Genomic DNA, 21984 nt, shown 5'->3' with positions numbered 1-21984 from the left:
TAAATGTGTGCCATGGTGGTTTGCTGCACAGATCATCTCATCACTTATGTATCAAGCCCAGCATCCATTAGCTATTACTTTTTTTTTCTTTGAGATGGAGTCTTGCTCTGTTGCCCATTCTGGAGTGCAGTGGCGTGATCTTGGCTCACTGCAACCTCCGCCTCCTCTGTTAAAGTGATTCCCCTGCCTCAGCCTCCTGGGTAGCTGGGATTACAGGTGTGCGACACTACACCCAGCTAATTTTTTTGTATTTTTAGTAGAGACGGGGTTTCATCATGTTGGTCAGGCTGGTCTCGAACTACTGACCTCATGATCCACCTGCCACAGCTTCCCAAAGTGCTGGGATTACAGGCGTGAGCCACCGTGCCTGGCCCCCCCCACCCCTTCTTTTTTTTTTTTTTTTTTTTTTTTTTTTTGAGCCTGCACTGTTGCCTAGGCTGAAATGCATTGGGGTGATCTCAGTTCACTGCAACCTCTGCCTCCCAGGTTCTAGCAATTCTCCTGCCTCAGCCTCCTGATTAGCTGGGTCTATAGACACACGCCACCACGCCTGGCTAATTTTTTTTTTTTTTTTTTTGAGATGGAGTCTTGCTCGGTCACCCAGGCCGGAGTGCAGTAGCGCGATCTCGACTCACTGCAAGTTCCGCCTCCCGGGTTCACGCCATTCTCCTGCCTCAGCCTTCCGAGTAGCTGGGACTACAGGCGCCTGCCACCACGCCTCACTAATTTTTTTATTTTTATTTTTGGTAGAGATGGGGTTTCACCGTGTTAGCCAGGATGGTCTCGATCTCCTGACCTCAGGTGATCCACCTGTCTTGGCCTCCCAAAGTTCTGGGATTACAGGCGTGAGCCACTGTGCCTAACAGCTATTCTTCCTGATACTCTCCCTCCTCCACCTCACAGGCCCCAGCGTGCGTTGTTCCCTCCACTGTGTGTTCACGTGTTCTCATCATTCAGCTCCCACTTATTTATTTATTTATTTATGAGACAGAGTCTCGCTCTATCACTGAGATTGGAGGTACAGTGGCGTGATCTCGGCTCACTGCAAGCTCCGCCTCCTGGGTTCAAGCCATTCTCCTGCCTCAGCTTCCCGAGTAGCTGGGACTACAGGCGTGTGCCACCGTGCCTGGCTAATTTTGTATTTTTTTAGTAGAGACAGGGTTTCACCATGTTGGCCAGGCTGGTCTCGAACTTCTGACCTCGTGATCCGCCTGCCTCGGCCTCCCAAAGTGCTGGGATTACAGGCATGAGCCACTGCGCTCGGCCTCAGCTCCCACTTATAATTGAGAATGTGTAGTATTTGGTTTTCTGTTCCTGTGTTAGTGTTTTTCTTTCTTTCTTTTTTTTAAATAATTGAGATAAAGTTCATATAACATAAAATTAACTGTGGAATAGTTTTCTTAATTTGCTCATTGTTGCTTTGTAGAAATACAATTGATTTTCGTATTTTTTTGTTTGTTTTGAGACAGAATCTCATTCTATCACCCAGGCTAGAGTGCAGTGGTGTTATCTCGGCTCACTGCAACCTTTGCCTCCTGGGTTCACACCATTCTCCTGCCTCAGCCTCCCGAGTAGCTGGAACTACAGGCGCCCACCACCATGCCCAGCTAATTTTTTTGTATTTTTAGTAGAGACGGGGTTTCACCGTTTTAGCCAGGATGGTCTTGATCTCCTGACCTCGTGATCCAACCGCCTAGACCTCCCAAAGTGGTGGGATTACAGGCGTGAGCCACTGCGCCCGGCTGATTTTCCTATCTTAATCTTGTATCCTGTAACCTTGCTGAATTTGTTTGTTAGAAGGCCATTAATCTGTCCAAAGATGACCAAAGAGCATCTTTTTTATTTTGTATTTTTGGAGACAGGATTCTGCTCTGTTGCCCAAGCTGGAGTGCAGTGGCACGATCATAGCTTACTGCAGCCTCAGACTCCTAGGCTCAAGCAGTACTCCCACTTCAGCTTCCCAAGCAGCTGGGATTACAGGCACTTCCCACCGCACTCAGCTCAAAAGAGCATCTCTAATGAAAGTCTGATCCAGGGTGCTTGTAGGAGCAGGGGCTATTCCATTTACATTTGTAGGTCCATGTGTATCATCATGTCACAGTCACCTTTGTTTATCATGATAGCTCTGAGTCGCTTTGAAAATGTCAACTTATGTTCAATATTTTTTGTCTGAGGGGACAGTACATTTGAGAAACACAATTACAAATGGTCTTAACAGAAAAATATACCATTAATACTTAAATCTTAGTCTTTCATTCTCAGGGAATTTTGTTTTCTCCAGAAAGACTGTTCCCAGAGGTTTTAAATAACAAGTAGTACTCTTTTAAAAAAATCATTTAATTATTCAACTTTTATAATGCTATTATTGTAGCTTTATTTTGACCTAAATACCTTACAGATACCCTCTGTTATGGTTGATTCTCATTTGCAATTTTCTGCCCAATCATCAAGTCTTACAAAGAATCTTATTTTCTCCTTGGTTGAGCATTTCCTTACCTTGGCAGTCAAAATTCACATCTTTGAGATATCTGTCTTTTAATATCCTTGGGTTAAAGTATTGCCAATAGTTCTTACCAGAGTCTAAGTCAGTCATATCTGTTGCCTCCCTGTGGTCCATTGGCTTAACAACCTTTTGAAAGTGATGGGTAGGCCGGGCGCGGTGGCTCAAGCCTGTAATCCCAGCACTTTGGGAGGCCGAGGCGGGCGGATCACAAGGTCAGGAGATCAAGACCATCCTGGCTAACATGGTGAAACCCCGTCTCTACTAAAAAATACAAAAAAACTAGCCAGGCGAGGTGGCGGGCGCCTGTAGTCCCAGCTACTCGGGAGGCTGAGGCAGGAGAATGGTGTGAACCCGGGAGGCGGAGCTTGTAGTGAGCTGAGATCTGGCCAGTGCACTCCAGCTTGGGTGACAGAGCGAGACTCCGTCTCAAAAAAAAAAAAAAAAAGAAAGTGATGGGTAGAACCCGTCTGGATTCTTTTTGTAAATGGGAAAAACCCTGGCCATCGTGGTCAGATTTTGAGCTTAATGACTTTTTATAATGACCTACTCCCCCTAAGACCCTGAAAACAACTTGCTAGTTTATTGTAAAATTCTGATTCTGAAAAGCCATTTGATGTTATTTTTCTTTTCATTTTTTTCAAAGACTATAGGGTTAATGCTTTATCTTGCCTTAGGACTTTGACCTCTCTGTGTCTATTTCATCATATGTAAAAGGAGGATGATTACTAATAGCTACCTAATGAGCTGTTGTGAGGATTAAATAAGATAATATAGATGAACACACAATAAATGCTCAATATGTGTTAGCTGTCATTATTTGGAGAATGGTACCCACCAGAACTGGGTGTGACGATTTCTATAGGACCCAGGTTCAAGTCTTCAAATGTCTTTCTCATAAGAGTCCCAATTTCCAAGAGTACTTTGCACCAGGCTTTCAGGGCCCTCAGTCATTTAGTTTCTGACTTGTGTTATTTGCTAGTTGTGTCATTTTTATTAGTTTTGTAACTTCTGCTGGATTGTAACACTCGTGAGGGAGTGACTGTACATTATATGTTACTTCATTTGAGAGTTTTTCTATCTATCCCTCCATTCATTCAGTGAGGCAGCAGAAACTTGTTCAGTGTCAACTGCATGCCAGCACTGTGCCTAGTACTGACTATATGACAAGTATCACAGTGTAGTTAAACCCTGCTTTCTAGTAGCCCTTACCTCTTTTCTTTCCTCCTCACCTTATCAAATGCTGTGACCTTGGTCACTTTAGTTGCACTAAGTAGTTGTTAAAGTTCTGAAATGTGCAGGGTGCAGTGGAGTGATGAGGAGGTCATAGGCCTCTCTGCAGTAAGAGGATAAGTATACAAGTAACTCTGAGATGTCAGGATGGTAATTATCTTGAGAAGTACGGAGTTCTGTGTGAGCTATTGAGAAGTATAATGGGAGATATTATGTCAAGTTGCTGAGGTCTGGAAAATGTTTGAGAGGCGTGAGACAGTTGAGATGGATCTTGGAAGGATAGGTTGAATTTTTATAGGGGAGATACAACAGGTTGGACAAAATGTTTCAGATGGGTCAAAACCATGGAAAAGGCCAGGCAGGGAGAAATGAGAATTGATACATAGCGGCCTGGGTTTATGAGAGAAGTTTTGGGACTGGGAGTGTGCACTGAGGGTTCATTGGGCAATGGGGAACCATTGAAAGTATATGAACCAGAAGTGGAAATATTGGAGTAGGAAGAGACAAAATAAGAAGGAAGTTCTGGTTAGGAGCCTATTGCCTCAGATGCACTTAACTTATCTGAACCTAGTTGCCTAACCTGTAAAACAGGGATAGAATAACACATGGCCTGCCTGAAAGTGGACATTTACTGGTTGCATCTGTGCAACCTCTCCTGGCCCTATACCTACACTTCTTCATATGTTTGGGAGTTGTCAGTGATCCTCAAGCCTGCAGTTCAGGTAAGCATATCAGTGGAGCACCTGAACTTGTGTATATTCTGTATTTCTTTTCTTTTTCTTTTTTTGTTTGGAGATAGGGTCTTGCTTTGTCACCCAAGCTGGAGTGCGGTAGTGTGATCACAGTTCACTGCAGCCTCAACCTCCTGGGCTCATGCAGTCCTCTAGCAATCTTCCCTCCTTGGCCTCCTGAGCATCTAGGACTACAGGGGCATGCCACCACGCCTGGCTAATTTTTAAATTTTTTGTAGAGACAGGGTCTCGCCATGTTGCACAGCCTGGTCTTGACCTCCTGGGCTCAAGCAACCCTCCCGCCTCAGCCTCCCAAACTGCTGGGATTAAAGGCGTCGGCCACCATGCCTGGCTGTATTTTTTTCTGATTTTAAAGTTATCAATATTTTTTATAGAATTATGGGAAATACAGAAAAGAATAAAGAAGGAAATAAATATTGTCTGTAATTTTTTTTTTTTTTTTTTTTTTGAGACAGAGTCTTGCTCTGTGGCCCAGCCTGGAGTGCAGTGGCGCGATCTCGTCTCACTGTTATCTTTGGATCCCGGGTTCAAGCAATTCTTGTGCCTCAGCCTCCCGAGTAGCTGGGTAGGCCCTGGCCACCACACCCAGCTAATTTTTGTATTTTTAATAGATACGGAGTTTTGCCATTTTGGCCAGGATCGTTTCGAACTCCTGGCCTCATGTGATCCGCGTGCCTCGACCTCCCAAAGTGCTGGGATTACAGGTGTGAGCCACTGTGCCCCACCTCTTGCCTGTAATCTGATTACTCAGTTTGATACTTTTCTTTATAGGCAGTCCAACATGCTTTGAGTTTTGTTTAATTACCTGTGACCAATTACATTAGTTTCCTATTACTACTGTAAATAAATTGCCACAGACTTGTTGTTAGAATAACATACATTTATAATTTTACAGTTCTGTAGATAGAAACCCAACCTATGTTTCACTGGACTAAAATCAAGGTGATGGCAGGGCTGTATATCTTTCTAGAGACCGTAGCGGAGAACTCATTTCCAAACCTTTTTCATTTTTTAAAAAAAATATATATTTTGAGATGGAGTCTTGCTCTGTTGCCCAGGCTGGAGTGCAGTGGCACAATCTCAGCTCACTGCAACTTCTACCTCCTGGGTTCAAGCAGTTCTCCTACGTCAGCCTTCTGAGTAGCTGGGACTACAGGTGCCTGCCATGGGGCTTGCCACCATGCCCGGCTAATTTTTGTATTTTTAGTAGAGATGGGATTTCACCGTGTTGGCCAGGCTGGTCTTGAACTCCTAACCTCAGGTGATCTGCCCACTTCGGCCTCCCGAAGTGCTGGGATTACAGGTATGAGCCACTGTACCCAGCCATCGTTTCCAAGCCTTTTACAGCTCCTAGAGCTGCCCACATTCCTTGATTCCTGGCCCCTTCCTTCATCTTCAAAGGGAGCAATGGTTGGCCAAGCCCCTATCTCACATCACTCTGACCCCTTCTTCTGCCTATCTTTTCTCCTTTTAATGACCTTTGTGATTGCCCTAGGCCTATCTAAATAATCCAGGATAATACCTCCTTTTCAAGGTTCTTAATTTAATTACATCTGGAAAGTCTCTTTTGCCATGTAAAGTAACATATTCACAGATTCCGGGGGATTGAGGGTGTGGACATCTTTGAGGTGCCATTATTCTGCCTACCATGCCAGTGTAGTGCATAAATCATGGAATCATTACATGGGTCTCTGAGTTAGTTGTTCTTTTTGGTATCTTTGCTTCACATTTAAAGCTGTGCCTAGCTTTTAGAGTAATTTCTGAATGGTCACAGATGATTTCTATTTAAATGTTTTTAGTTGGATGGAGATAGGGGAAGAAGGTCTGAAGTCAGAGTACCCCAGAGTCCCTCTGGGCATTTGAAGGAGAGGAGGCCCTGGCAGTCTAGAGGAATGGAGGATGGTAAAAAATGCTGCCTTCAGTTCTTTCTACTGGTAGGGTGACACCTGCCCTGGCAGTATAGCTAAACTGTATTGATGATGCTGTATTCTGATCCTGGGATATTGTTAGAGCCCAACCCAGAGCACCTGGCCTGAGAGAGGAAATCCATTCTTATGCTTTATGTGAAAAAGAAAGCCTTGGTGGCTGCGCACGGTGGCTCATGCCTGTAATCTCAGCACTCTGGGAGGCCGAGGTAGGTGGATCACCTGAGATCAGGAGTTCAAGACCAGTCGTCTTGGTTTTGGTGGTTTTAGCAGGCTTCTTTACTGCAGCCTGTTTTGTCAGCAAGGTCTTTATGACTTGTATCTTGTGCTGACCTCCTGTCTCACCCTGTGACTTAGAACGCCTGAACTGTCTGGGAATGTAGCCCAGTAGGTCTCAGCCTCATTTTACTCAGCCCCTATTCAGGATGGAGTGGCTCTGGTTCATACACCTCTGACAATAGCTGATTAATTTTGTCATTGTTTTGTAGAGACAGGGTCTTACTATGTTGCCCAGGCTGGTCTCAAACTGCTGGGCTCAAGTGATCCTCCTGCCTCAGCCTTCCAAAGTGCTGGGATTACAGGCATGAGCCATGCACCTAGCCTGGATACTTTCTAGTGTGGTAAAGAGGCAGCTAAAGTAATCTTTCCCTTGCTTCCATATCCTGTCCATCATCAAGCCCTGTTAACTCTTCCTCCAAAACATATCCTGAACTGATCTGTTTCTGTCTGTACTTGTCGATTGCTACCATGCTACCATCTTTGCCTCGGCTACTGCAGGGATCTCCTTACCTGTCTCTCTGTTTTCACTCTTGTCCTCCAAAATCCATTTTCTGTGCATCAGCCAGAGGGATTCTTCTAGATTTCAGTTCTAAACTTGATGCCCTAAGGCCTCCATGTATTTGTTATTAGGGTACAATTCAGGCTTCTGACCTGGCCTGTGGGGCCCTCTGGGGACCTTCTCTGCCTGGGCCTGAACTCCTGGGCCTCCTTGCTTCATCTTTTCCACTGTGCTGCTGCAGAAGCAGCCTTTCCTGTCCTGGCTTCCTTGGTCAGATCCCAATTTGAGGAACCATCTTAGAGAGGTCCTCCCTGATCACATTATCAAAAGCTGTCTTTCAGGCACTATTGTTGGAGAAATAATGATGTTATGCCAATTTTGACGAGTTTTCAAGTCTCTGTGCTGTCTTCTAGCACGTTAGTTTCATCTGCCAGGTTTGTAGTGGAGTGTATCTTCTGTGTTTTTTTTTTTTTTTTTTTTTTGAGACGGAGTCTTGCTCTGCCACCCAGGCTGGAGTGCAGTGGCCGGATCTCAGCTCACTGCAAGCTCCGCCTCCCGGTTTACGCCATTCTCCTGCCTCAGCCTCCCGAGTAGCTGGGACTACAGGCGCCCGCCTCGTCGCCCGGCTAGTTTTTTGTATTTTTTAAGTAGAGACAGGGTTTCACCGTATTAGCCAGGATGGTCTCGATCTCCTGACCTTGTGATCCGCCCGTCTCGGCCTCCCAAAGTGCTGGGATTACAGGCTTGAGCCACCGTGCCCGGCCTCTTCTGTGTTTTAGTGCAGGGTATTGATAAAGTATTGCACAGGGCAGAGCAAAGTACATAGGCTTTAATAGGGCCACTTCTTCCCTCTGCTTCAGTGTTGACTCATTAGTCAGCATTCTTTGAATCTCATTGCCTGCTTTTGCCTTCCACTGGCCACTATTATAGCATATGCAGTAACAATAGATAATGTTTATTGAGCACTTAATATGTGCTGTGCTCAGTCCCAGCTGATTCACACATTTGATTTATTTTTTTTTTTTCGAGACAGAGTCTGGCTCTGTCACCCAGGCTGGAGTGCAGTGGCCGGATCTCAGCTCACTGCAAGCTCCGCCTCCCGGGTTTATGCCATTCTCCTGCCTCAGCCTCCCGAGTAGCTGGGACTACAGGCGCCCGCCACCTCGCCTGGCTAGTTTTTTGTATTTTTTTGGTAGAGACGGGGTTTCACCATGTTCACCAGGATGGTCTTGATCTCCTGACCTCGTGATCCGCCCGTCTCAGCCTCCCAAAGTGCTGGGATTACAGGCTTGAGCCACCGTACCTGGCCATTTTTGTTGTTGTTGTTGTTTTTTGAGACAGAGTCTCCTTCTGTCGCCCAGGCTGGAGAGTGCAGTGGTGCTATCTCAGCTCACTGCAACCTCCGCCTTCTGGGTTCAGGCAATTCTCCTGCCTCAGCCTCCCGAGTAGTTGGGATTACAGGTGCTCACCACCATGCCTGGCTACTTTTTGTATTTACTAGAGACGGGGTTTCACCATATTGGCCAGGCTGGTCTCAAACTTCTGACTTCATAATCTGCCCGCCTCGGCCTCCCAAAATGCTGGAATTACAGGTGTGAGCCACCGTGCCCGGCCACATTTGTTTGTTTGTTTGTTTTAAATTATTATTATACTTTAAGTTCTAGGGTACATGTGCATAACGTGCAGGTTTGTTACGTATGTATACTTGTGCCGTGTTGGTATGCTGCACCCATCAACTCGTCAGCACCCATCAACTCATCATTTACATCAGATATAACTCCCAATGCAATCCCTCCCCCCTCCCCCCTCCCCATGATAGGCCCCAGTGTGTGATGTTCCCCTTCCCGAGTCCAAGTGATCTCATTGTTCAGTTCCCACCTATGAGTGAGAACATGCAGTGTCTGGTTTTCTGTTCTTGTGATAGTTTGCTAAGAATGATGGTTTCCAGCTGCATCCATGTCCCTATAAAGGACACAAACTCATCCTTTTTTATGGCTGCATAGTATTCCATGGTGTATATGTGCCACATTTTCTTAATCCAGTCTGTCACTGATGGACATTTGGGTTGATTCCAAGTCTTTGCTATTGTGAATAGTGCCGCAATAAACATACATGTGCATGTGTCTTTATAGCAGCATGATTTATGATCCTTTGGGTATATACCCAGTAATGGGATGGCTGGGTCATATGGTACATCTAGTTCTAGATCCTTGAGGAATCGCCATACTGTTTTCCATAATGGTTGAACCTAGTTTACAGTCCCACCAACGGTGTAAAAGTGTTCCTGTTTCTCCACATCCTCTCTAGCACCTGTTGTTTCCTGACTTTTTAATGATTGCCATTCTAACTGGCGTGAGATGGTATCTCATTGTGATTTTGATTTGCATTTCTCTGATGGCCAGTGATGATGAGCATTTTTTCATGTGTCTGTTGGCTGTATGAATGTCTTCTTTTGAGAAATGTCTGTTCATATCCTTTGCCCACTTTTTGATGGGGTTGTTTGTTTTTTTCTTGTAAATTTGTTTAAGGTCTTTGTAGACTCTGGATATTAGCCCTTTGTCAGATGAGTAGATTGCAAAAATTTTCTCCCATTCTGTAGGTTGCCTGTTCACTCTGATGGTAGTTTCTTTTGCTGTGCAGAAGCTCTTTAGTTTAATTAGATCCCATTTGTCAATTTTGGCTTTTGCTGCTGTTGCTCTTGGTGTTTTAGACATGAAGTCCTTGCCCATGCCTATGTCCTGAATGGTATTACCTAGGTTTTCTTCTAGGGTTTTTATGGTATTAGGTCTAACATTTAAGTCTCTAATCCATCTTGAATTAATTTTCGTATAAGGGGTAAGGAAAGGATCCAGTTTCAGCTTTCTACTTATGGCTAGCCAATTTTCCCAGCACCATTTACACATTTGGTTTTTTAAAAGAGTCAGTGAGGCATTGTTACTGCAGGTTGGTTTAGGTAAGCTGTTTGTGGTCAGGAGGTGGAACACCCACTTAGACTGTCCTAATACCAAAATGCAAACTTTAGCCATTGTGTCTTACCCGCTCTGAGTATATATAGTTTTAACCCTTAGCTCATATTACTCAGAGTTTATGTGTTTTGAGGGGCATGTGTACAATCGTTTCAGCAGCTGGAAATGTCCTGTGATCTTTTTTTTTTTTTTTTTTTTTTTTTGAGACGGAGTCTCGCTCTGTCGCCCAGGCTGGAGTGCAGTGGCCGGATCTCAGCTCACTGCAAGCTCCGCCTCCCGGGTTTACGCCATTCTCCTGCCTCAGCCTCCCCAGTAGCTGGGACTACAGGCGCCTGCCACCTCGCCCGGCTAGTTTTTGTATTTTTAGTAGAGACGGGGTTTCACTGTGTTAGCCAGGATGGTCTCGATCTCCTGACCTCGTGATCCGCCCGTCTCGGCCTCCCAAAGTGCTGGGATTACAGGCTTGAGCCACCGCGCCCGGCCGTGATCTTTTAACTAAAAAAAAAATTATGACTTATTGGTTACATGGACTCTTTGGGGTTTATGGTAATGTTTTTGTTTGTTTGTTTGTTTTTTGTTTGTTTGTTTTTGAGACAGAGTCTTGCTGTGTCACCCAGGCTGGAGTGCAGTGGCACGATCTTGGCTCACTGCAACCTCTGTCTCCTGGGTTCAAGTGAGTCTTCTGCCTCAGCCTCCCGAGTAGCTGGGACGACAGGCGCATGCCACCACGCCTGGCTAATTTTTGTATTTTTAGTAGAGACGGGGTTTCACCATGTTGGCCAGGCTGGTCTCGAGCTCCTGACCTCAGGTGATCCACCTGTCTTGGCCTCCCAAAGGGTTGGGATTACAGGTGTGAGCTACTGCACCTGGCCTATTTTTTATTTATATTTATTTAAGAGATAGAGTCTCACTATGTTGGCCAGGCTAGTCTGAAACTCCCAACTCAAGTTATCCTCCCACCTCAGCCTCCTAAATAGCTGGGACTACAGGCATGTGACACTGTACTCAGCTTGCTTTGCTTTGAATGTGGTTTTCTGTTTTCTGGAGCTGTTTTTGGGGGGTCTTATTTTCTAGGTCCAAAAGCTTCTTTGCATGTGTCCAGTGGATTTCCATGGGATCTTCCAGTTAGATGAAAGACGGAGAGATGCAGTGATTGCATTGGGCATTTTTCTGATTGAATCTGATCTTCAGGTAAGTCTTCATGAAATTAAAAGTTTCTTCATTGTAAATGGGGGTGTAGTGAGCATTTAAGTTTGTATCTGCTTATATTTACCTAAAACATTACTAGAAGAATACATTTGAACCTAATCAAAGTGGTTAGTGGGGAGGGTAGGACAAGGTGGGAATGAGACTTCCAAATGTAAACCTTCTTAGAAAATTTGAGTTTTTTGGAATTGAGTGTATATATTATGTTGTAAAAAAAGTGGTTTTTGTTTGTTTATTATTATGTGCCACAGAGTAAGTCAAAATGCTTTGAGAAGTAATTGTGTGCCTTCCAGGGTAGGTTTGGTTTTCAAGCTCAGGTAAAATGCTCATCATTCAAATGCAGGGGTACTGTATTTCTCCTTCCGAAAGGACAAAATCATTTTAGGTAATTTTGATATCATCTTTTTCAAAATTGTGATTATGTATATAAACTTTTAGAGTATGTATCATTGTATCTTCTTTTTTTTTCTTTGAGATGGAGTCTCGCTCTGTTGCCCAGGCTGGAGTGCAGTGGTGCAGTCTTGGCTCACTGCAACCTCCGCCTCCAGGGTTCAAGTGATTCTCCTGCCTCAGCCTCCTGAGTAGCTGGGATTACGGGTGCCAGCCACCACTCCCGGCTCATTTTTTTGTATTTTTAGTAGAGACGGGGTTTCTCCATGTTCGGCAGGCTGGTCTCAAGCTCTTGACCTCAGGTGATCTGCCTGCCTCTGCCTCCCAAAGTGTTAGGATTACAGGCATGCACCACGTGTCAGCCATCATGCCTGGTCTCAATGTACCTTTGAATAGGGACTTAAAAACTAGCCCTGTAGCTCCAACGAAAAAATAGTGTGACTGTTTTGTGTGTGTATTTTTTGTTTGTTTGTTTGTTTTTGAGACGGAGTCTGGCTCTGTCGCCCAGGCTGGAGTGCAGTGGCCGGATCTCAGCTCACTGCAAGCTCCGCCTTCCGGGTTTACGCCATTCTCCTGCCTCAGCCTCCTGAGTGGCTGGGACTACATTAGCTGGGACTACAGGCGCCCGCCACCTCGCCCGGCTAGTTTTTTGTGCTTTTTCGTAGAGACAGGGTTTCACTGTGTTAGCCAGGATGGTCTTGATCTCCTGACCTCGTGATCTGCCCGTCTTGGCCTCCCAAAGTGCTGGGATTACAGGCTTGAGCCACCGCGCCCAGCCTGTTTGTTTGTTTTTTGAGACTATATTTTCATATTTATCAAAGCTAATTGAAACAAATGATTGATCATTGGATATTGAATCTTTTATTTATTTATCTATTTATTTTTATCATTACTAGATACTATTTCTAAATTCCAAGTTGATTATGCTGTGTTAGGTAAATAAAGATGTTAGACATTTGAATATTTATCTAGAAAAGGTTGCTTCCATCTCCTGGAAATTTTGCTCTAATAAGTGTTAATATTTTGACAGTATTTATACATTTGAAAAAAATAAGAATTTTAATTATAGAGCAGTATTTTAGTAATTAAATAGGTTACCTGATTAAGTTTACATTAAAAACCAAAATTAGATACATAAGCTGCATTTTGGTTTTTCTTCTGCTGTGTATTTGTATATTTATTCTTAGAAACAGAGTGTCACTCTATCGCCTAGGCTGGAGTGCAGTGGCACAGTCATTATTTAATGCAGCCTTGAACTCCTGGGCTCAAGGGAGTCTCCCATCTCAGCCTCCTGAGCAGCTGGGTTTATAGTCCTGGGTATGATTTTTAAATTTTCTGTAGAAATGAGGGTCTTGCTATGTTGCCCAGGTTGATCTCCAACCATAGTCTCAAGTGATCCTCATGCCTAGGCCTCCCAAAGTGCTGGGATTACGGGCATGTGCCACCGTACCCAGCCTGCCTGTTTATTTATAAATGTGAAAAGAAAGAAAACTATTTTTACTTTTTCTGTTTACCGTATCCTACATAAATATAAAATGAATTATAAAGGGCAAAAAAGAATTTAAAAAAATTTATAAGAAACTATTGTTGTTCACATGTGGATTACTTGATAATATCTTTGACAAACACATTTCTTTATAGATTTACTTGTAAGTCCTGAAAGTATTGTACTTGTATTAGACTTAAGATGACAACGAATAGATGAGCACAAGTTACTTTTGGTGTCATTCAGGTTCTGAGTAAGGACTAGCAGGGTCCCAGGTGGCATGTGAGATTGTCCCTTGGACCATAGAGTTTGCCTGTATGTCAGGGCAGCCCACCGACCTCATATATACTAGGAGAGAAGCCTAGCATGCTTTGCCAGCCCCCTGAGAAAGCCCTAGGGACCACCTTGGTTTACCTGGTGCTTATATTCCTTGCTTCCCTCTAAGATGGGCTCTGCATTAACCTCCTTCCGGTCCCAGCAGTGGGCTGCCATGGTAGCAGCTGTGGCCAGAGGAGCTGAGGTGGTTTTACTCACCCTATGCTGCTAATGTCATCACAGTTTATATAGAAAAGAGCCACCTGGAGCCACTTCCTCTGCAGGAGGCCATGTGGTTCAGGCCTTATGGAGTTTTGTTCCTTTCAGTACACTAGGATCCTCGACAGGTGTCTTAGCCAGTTCCTTTTTATGGTCTAGAGAAAAAACTGTTTTGTTTTTGATAAAGTTCTTTGTTTTTGGTTATCTATCATGGTATAACAAGCTCCCCCCAAACTTAGTGCTTAATACATTGTTTTGTTTGATTCATGAATCTGCAATTTAGACAGGGCTCAATTGACTCCATTTAGCGTCAGTTGGGTGGCTCAAAAGCTGGGGGCTGGAATCACCTGAAGTCTCATTCATGGGTCTTATCACAGTATAGTGTCTAGGTTCCAGGACAAATGTCCTAAAAAAGAGCCAGATGGAAGCTGCGTGCCTTCTGCCATGTTTTATTTTGTTTTGTTTTGTTTTTTTGAGACAGAGTCTCGCTCTGTCGCCCAGGCTGGAGTGCAGTGGCGCCATCTAGGCTCACTGCAAGCTCTGCCTCCCCTGTTTACTTACGCCATTCTCATGCCTCAGCCTCCCCAGTAGCTGGGACTACAGGCGCACGTGCCCACGACCATGCCTGGCTAATTTTTTGTGTTTTCAGTAGAGACGGGGTTTCACCGTGTTAGCCAGGATGGTCTCGATCTCCTGACTTCGTGATTTGCCCACTTCAGCCTCCCAAAGTGCTGGGATTACAGGCGTTAGCCACCATGCCCGGCCACTGTCTGCCATGTTTTTATATTTTAATTTTTTTTGAGACCAGATTTCACTCTCGCCCAGGATGGAGTGCAGTGGCACAATCTTGACTTACTGAAGCCTTCACCTCCCATGCTCAAGCAATCCTCCCACCTCAGCCTCCCGAGTAGCTGGGACTACAGGCATGTGCCCCTGCACCAAGCTAATACTTGTATTTTTAGTAGAGACATGATTTTGCCATGTTGGCCAGCCGGGTCTTGAATTCCTGGGCTCAAGTGATCCACCTGCCTGGGTCTCCCAAAGTGCTAGGATTACGGGTTTGAGCCACTGTGCCTGGCTGCAGCCATGTTTTTAAAACTACCATGTAGTTTGTCAGCATTTCAAAACATCAAATAGTACCCCTCTTCTCTAGAGCACACTTCTTCTCTGGAGCACATCTAATCCTTAACTGGAACAGCTGTAATTAGGGAAATAGCTCCAAAAGCCAATGATGGAAGATTATGAAGCTGTATATTGGTGTTGATTGGCTAGTTCAGAAATTAGAGGAAAGTAAAATTTTTCACTGGGCTAATGTTGGCTATAAAGTCTGATGCTCAACTTGAGAAGAGCAAGAGGAAACATGAAGTAGAAAATTAAAAAAAAAAAAAAGCAAGGAAAATGGACAAGGGACATGAACAGAAAAAAGCATCACCCAGTTGAGATGCCCACAGTATGAGCTTCTCTCCATCCCTAGGATCTTATTCCGGGGCTCTTGGTAGGATTTTTGGGGTCTAAACCATTCTCACTGAAGACAGCTTTGAGTGCATACACACATGTACCTTCTGGAGATGCCCAACCCCCAGAGGAGGCCTGAGCAGGCTGGACCCTCTGCCCCAGAAGGCAGGTGTGAACCCTTCCTTAGGCTCCTGTGGTATAGGTTGATGGGACAGCCTCTGGACTCTGCAGTGTGAAAACAGGAATGGAGTGATGCCATGTAAATTTACGTGCCCTTTACATTATCCTTGGAGAATCTCTGAGATGATTAGGATGTGGATATGCTTTGCTTTGGGCTTAATCTGGGCTAAAAAGCTACCAATCACTTATTTTATTAAATCTAATTTATTCTTCTTCTTCTTATTTTTTAGCACAAAGATTGTGTGGTTCCTTACCTTCTGCGACTTCTCAAAGGTCTTCCAAAAGTGTATTGGGTAGAAGAAAGCACAGCTCGGAAAGGCAGAGGTAATAGTATATAATGTTTTCCCTGAATATAAAAGAAAATATACATATTCAGTGTCTGTAGGATCAGGTGTTTATTCATACTGATACATCAGATGCGTCTTGTCTCACTTCTGGCTGTGAAACAACTAACTGCCTGCAGCATTGTGGGCTGAGCTTACATCCATGTGTTGGCCACAGCCCATAGATGAGTTGGGGAGAAGGTGGGCCTGGGCAGGCCAGCTTTCCCTTGCATTCTTCTGAGACTAAGCATTCTTGCTCATTCTTGTTGAGACCTTCAAGAACCTTTTCTCATGTCTCATTGGCCAGAATTGGGTCACCTGCCCATCCCCAAATCAGTCACTGTTACCCTTAGAATTTATAGGCTCACTCCTGGAGTGAGGTCAGTTTTCCAGATTATACTACTGCTGCTCAAAAAGGGTGAGATGGAGGTTGGGGACGCAGTAGCAATGTTCACTGTAAATGGTTTCATCACTTTGTTTCTAAGTTGCAGTTAAACTTTGCACCTTTAGAAACGGAATAAATTGGCTGGTATGGTGGGTCACTCCTGTAATTCTAGCACTTTGGGAGGCCGAAATGGGCAGATCGTTTGAGCTCAGGAGTTTAAGACTAGTCTGGGTCAGCCGGGCACGGTGGCTCATGCCTGTAATCCCAGTGCTTCGGGAGGCCGAGGCAGGTGGATCACGAGGTCAGGAGTTCAAGGCCAGCCTGGCCAATATGGTGAAACTCCATCTCTACTAAAAAATACAAAAAATTAGCCGGACGTGATGGTGTGTGCCTATAGTCCCAGCTACTTGGAAGGCTGAGGCAGAAGAATCGTTTGAACCCGGGAGGTGGAGGTTGCAGTGAGCCAAGACATGCCACTGTACTCCAGCCTGGGCAACAACAGAGCGAGACTCCATCTCGAAAAAAAGAAAAAAGAATGAAAGAGAATATTTGCAAACTATGCAAAGGTCTAATGTCCAGAATCTATGAGGAACTTAAATTTACAAGCAAAAAACAACCCCATTAAAAGGTGAGCAAAGGACAAATAGACACTTTTCAAAAGAAGACATACAAGTGGCCAACAAATATATGAAAAATATGCTCATCATCTGATGCTAATAATCAGAGAAATGCAAATCAAAATTGCAATGAGATACCATCTCACACCAGTCAGAATGGCTGTTATTAGAAAGTCAAGAAATAACAGATGCTGGTGAGGTTGTGGAGAAAAGGGAACACTTGTACACTGCTGGTGTGAATATAAATTAGTTCAGCCATTGTGGAATGCAGTTTGACAATTTCTAAAAGAACTTAATTACCATTTAAGTTCTTTGGAATTACCATTTGACCCAGCAATCTCATTTTTGGGTACATACTCAAAGGAATGTAAATCATCCTGCTGTAAAAATACATACATAAGTATGTTTATTACAGCAATATTCACAATAACAAAGATAAGGAATCAACCTAAATGCCCATCAATGGAAGACTAGATAAGAAAATGTGGTATGTGTACCATGGAGTACTGTGTAGCCATAAAAAAAGAACAAGATCATGTCCTTTTATTTTTTATTTTATCTTTTTTTGAGACAGAGTCTCGCTCTGTCACCCAGCCTGGAGTACAGTGGTGTGATCTCTGCTCACTGCAACCTCCGCCTCCCAGGTTCAAGTGGTTCTTGTGTCTCAGCCTCCCAAGTAGCTGGGATTATAGGCATGTGCCACTACGCCCAGCTAATTTTTAAGATTTATAGTGGAGATGGGGTTTGCCATGTTGGCTTGACTGGTCTCGAACTCCTGGCCTCAAGTGATTTGCCTGCCTCAGCCTCCCAAAGTGCCGGGATTACAAGTGTGAGGCCACTGTGCCTGGCCAAGATCATGTCTTTTGCAGCAACATGGATGGAGCTGGAGACCATTATGGGAGAATTAGCACAGGAACAGGAAACCAAACGCTGCATGTTCTCACTTATAAGTGGGATCTAAACATCGAGTACATATGAACACAGAAGGGAACAGCAGATACTGGGGCCTACTTAAGAGTGGAGAGGCCGGGCGTGGTGGCTCAAGCCTGTAATCCCAGCACTTTGGGAGGCCGAGATGGGCGGATCACGAGGTCAGGAGATTGAGACCATCCTGGCTAACATAGTAAAACCCCGTTTCTACTAAAAAATACAAAAAACTAGCCAGGTGAGGTGGCGGTTGCCTGTAGTTCCAGCTACTCGGGAGGCTGAGGCAGGAGAATGGCATAAACCCGGGAGGCGGAGCTTGCAGTGAGCTGAGATCCGGCCACTGCACTCCAGCCTGGGCAACAGAGCCAGACTTTGTCTCAAAAAAAAAAAAAAAAAAGAGTGGAGAGTAGGAGGAGGGTGAGGATGGGAAAACTACTTTTTGGGTACTATACTTACTACGGGGATGATGAAATAATCTGTACACCAAATCCCCGTAACATGCAGTTTACCTGTATAACAAAACTGCACATGTACCCCTGAACCCGAAATAAAAATTAAAAAACATTCTGTTTGTGCCTGTATTCCTCTTGACCTTTGGGTTTTCATCATTTCTGGTAACATGCCTAAAACTGACAGATCCCAAATTATGCATGTATCCTGCAATTTGTTAGGATTTTGTTTGTTTTTTGTGTTTTGAGACAGAGTCTCACTCTGTCTGCACTCCAAGCTGGAGTGCAGTGGCCTGACCTCGGTTCACTGCAACCTTCACCTCCTGGGTTCAAGCGATTCTCGTGCCTCAGCCTCCCAAGTACCTGGGATTACAGGCGTGCACCACCATGCCTGGCTAATTTTTATATCTTCGGTAGAAACAGAATTTTGCCATGTTGGCTGGGCTGGTCTTGAACTCCTGGCCTCAAGTGATCTGCCTTCCTTGGCCTCCTAAAGTGCTAGCACTATAGGCGTGAGCCACCGCACCCAGTCTGTCCTGCAATTTGATAGACTACAAATTAAATAGAGTATCATTACTAAAAAGTCAAATTTTAGGCTGGGCATGGGCACTTTCAAGTTTGAGAATAGCCTAGAGCTGCACTTTAAAATTTTAGGTGTTGGAGTAGAAATGTAAGTCTTCTGTCATGTACTATGAATATATCCATTAAATAATGGATACTCTTTTGTCCTTAATTCAATATTCAATATTCAAAATTGATTAATTTTTTTTTTTTTGAGATGGCGACTCATTCTGTCACCCAGGCTGGAGTACAGTGGTGTGATCTCAGCTCACTGCAACCTCCTCCTCCTGGCTTCAAGCGATTCTCCTGCCTCAGCCTCTCAAGTGGCTGGGATTACAGGTGTGCGCCACCACACCCAGCTGATTTTTGTATTTTTAGTAGAGATGGGGTTTCACCAGGTTGGCCAGGCTGGTCTCGAACTCCTGACCTCAGGTGATCTGTCTGCCTTGGCCCCCCAGAAGTGCTGGGATTATAGGCGTGAGCTACTTCGCCCAGCCAAGTGTTTTTTGTTTTTGTTTTTGTTTTTAATTTTTTTATTATTTTTTAATTTTTTTGTGATTTCTCACATTTACTTAGGGAATAAAAAGTTGAATCTGTCATGTTGAGAGGCTCTGTTATCTCACACTAGCTATTGGCTCAGGAAACATTTAAGTTTATTGAACCAAAACATTTATGTAAAAGAAAGGTAAGGGTGTTTCTCAGCAAACTCATTGGGCCCATAGCTCTTCTTTTGAGATTTGTCTCAAGGAGGGGAGCTGCTGTAAACTGGTCCCTTGGCAGGTCATGGTGAGAGGAAACATACTGAGTTGGATGGCCAGAGGTGTGACCCAGTATCTGGTTCCTGGTTATCTGATTACTGTTTTTACATCTTCCAGGTGCCCTCCCAGTTGCAGAGAGCTTCAGCTTCTGCTTGGTAACTCTACTGTCTGATGTAGCATATAGGGATCCTTCACTCAGGGATGAGGTAAGTGTGTGTTGATTTGGTGTGCATTTCTATTAGATTGAATAGAGTCGCAAAGTGATGAAAAGATTTTAAAAATGTGAAATGTGACCAGATTGCTTTTTGTAATTTATCTGTTTCATCCTGTTCATAGCAGACCTAAGACATGTTTAGGTCTTTCAGTACTCTTTAGGATCTCATGAGTCTTATTCAACTTTTCTTTTTTTTCTTTTTCTTTTTTCTAATGAAGGGCAGGCGCTGCAGAGACATGAGCAGCACTGTCCCTTTCAGCTTTTCAGAAAGTCGTGTAAGGTAGGCAGCAGAAAAAGGCAGAGGCAGCTAATTTTTCTTGCTCTTTGTTGGGGATTGAAGTCATTCATAGAAGATCATTTTCTTTTCTTTTGTTTTTTTGAGACAGAGTCTTGCTCTGTCTTCCAGGCTGGAGTGCAGTGGCGTGACCTTGTCTCACTGCAACCTCCACCTTCTTCCTCAAGCCAGCCTCCCTCCTCAGACTCCCAAGTAGCTGAGACTATAGGTGTGCACCATCATGCCGGCTAATTTGTTTCGTATTTTTTGTAGAGACGAGATTTGGCCATGTTGCCCAGGCTGGTCTTGAACTCCGGGCCTCAAGCGATCCTCCTACCTTGACCTCCCAGAGTGCTGGGATTATAGGTGTGAGCCAGTGTACCCAGCTAGAAGAGAGTCTTCTAGGTAGCTGAAGCTTTTATCTTTAAGGGCACAGACTTTCTTTAGATTTTGTTAATTTTGATAGAAATGTTACAAACATGTATTTCATACTTTCCTCTTCTTTTTTTTTTTTTTGAGGCGGAGTCTCGCTCTGTCGCCCGGGCTGGAGTGGTGCAGTGGCCGGATCTCAGCTCACTGCAAGCTCCGCCTCCCGGGTTTACGCCATTCTCCTGCCTCAGCCTCCCGAGTAGCTGGGACTACAGGCGCCCGCCACCTTGCCCGGCTAGTTTTTGTATTTTTAGTAGAGACAGGGTTTCACCATGTTAGCCAGGATGGTCTCGATCTCCTGACCTCGTGATCCACCCGTCTCGGCCTCCCAAAGTGCTGGGATTACAGGCTTGAGCCACCGCCCCCGGCCATACTTTCCTCTTCTTTAAGCAAAGAATATAATCATACAACTTCTTCTTAGATTTATTGCTTAGAAAGTTAGTTTTTGTATGCTGCTATTCTAGGTTCTTCCAAGCAGTGCCTAGGTGCTTGTCTGCATTCTAAATGTTCCCAGTTAGTGATGTATTTTGACTAACTTAGATTCTTCATTTATTTATAGGTTGGCTAAATATATAATTAAATATGTTAGAATTATGTGTTTTTATTTAAAAGTTGAACATTAAAGGCTTTTCTGTGAATATAATTTATCAGAATAAAGAGGTCAACACTAGTGGAAAATGTGGCTGGGTGTGGTGGCTCAGGCCTGTAATCCCAGCACTTTGGGATGCTGAGGCAGGTGGATCACCTGAGGTTAGGAGTTTGAGACTAGCCTGGCCAACAGGGAGAAACCCCGTCTCTACTAAAAATGCAAAAATTAGCCAGGTGTGGTGGCAGGAGCCTGTAATCCCAGCTGCTCAGGAGGCTGAGGCATGAGAATCACTTGAACCCGGGAGGCAGAGGTTGCAGCGAGCTGAGATCATGCCCACTGCACTCCAGCCTGCGCAACAGAATGAGACTTGGTCTCAAAATAAATAAATAAATAAAATAAAATAAATAAATAAAATGGAAAAAGTATTGCTTTTCAAGCTTTCATAGATTATTCAGCATTGTTTAATATTAGGAAAATGTAAGAGATTTGACTTGGTTATGAACAAGTCATGTCACACCAACTTCATTTTTTCTTTGCCTGGGTTTTCTTTTTTTTTTTTTTTTTTTTTTGAGGCGGAGTCTCGCTCTGTCGCCCGGACTGGAGTGCAGTGGCCAGATCTCAGCTCACTGCAAGCTCCGCCTCCTGGGTTTCCGCCATTCTCCTGCCTCAGCCTCCCAAGTAGCTGGGGCTACAGGCGCCCGCCACCTCGCCCGGCTAGTTTTTGTATTTTTAGTAGAGACGGGGTTTCACCGTATTAGCCAGGATGGTCTCGATCTCCTGACCTCGTGATCCGCCCGTCTCGGCCTCCCAAAGTGCTGGGATTACAGGCTTGAGCCACCGCGCCCGGCCTGCCTGGGTTTTCTAAGAAGAGTGGTTGAGAGAAATGAAGTTGTTGCAGTCTAGTGGATCTTCATAAAGGCCTTGGACAAGCACTTTTCCTGCCATCCTGGACCAATTATATGGGCTGAGGGCCAAATGGTTTGGAGGGTTTGCAGAACTGCCTGAAGGACTGTCCCAAAGGGTGATCAGTGAGGTATCGGCCCAGCAAGACCC

At 44.5% G+C, this 21984-nt stretch overlaps 1 protein-coding gene across 5 annotated transcripts in view; it reads left to right on the top strand.

Moving 5' to 3' along the window:
- PI4KA (phosphatidylinositol 4-kinase alpha) overlaps nucleotides 1-21984 on the top strand; it is a 150377-nt gene that overhangs the window by 10321 nt on the left and 118072 nt on the right. For all 5 annotated transcript variants that reach the window (XR_004442559.1, XR_004442560.1, XR_004442558.1 and 2 more), the window contains exons 2-4: nucleotides 11229-11345; nucleotides 15636-15729; nucleotides 19543-19631. Coding sequence is in view for 1 of the 5 variants with exons in the window: in XM_033234040.1 (XP_033089931.1) it covers nucleotides 11229-11345; nucleotides 15636-15729; nucleotides 19543-19631 (300 nt within the window). In the remaining 4 variants the exon portion in view is untranslated. The remainder of the gene's footprint in view (nucleotides 1-11228; nucleotides 11346-15635; nucleotides 15730-19542; nucleotides 19632-21984) is intronic.

This window comes from Trachypithecus francoisi, unplaced genomic scaffold, assembly GCF_009764315.1.
Source record: "Trachypithecus francoisi isolate TF-2019V2 unplaced genomic scaffold, Tfra_2.0 Lachesis_group14, whole genome shotgun sequence".
Lineage (NCBI taxonomy): Eukaryota > Metazoa > Chordata > Mammalia > Primates > Cercopithecidae > Trachypithecus > Trachypithecus francoisi.
The sequence above is the reverse complement of the archived record's forward strand: the minus strand, read 5'-3'. Positions and strand labels throughout refer to the sequence as shown.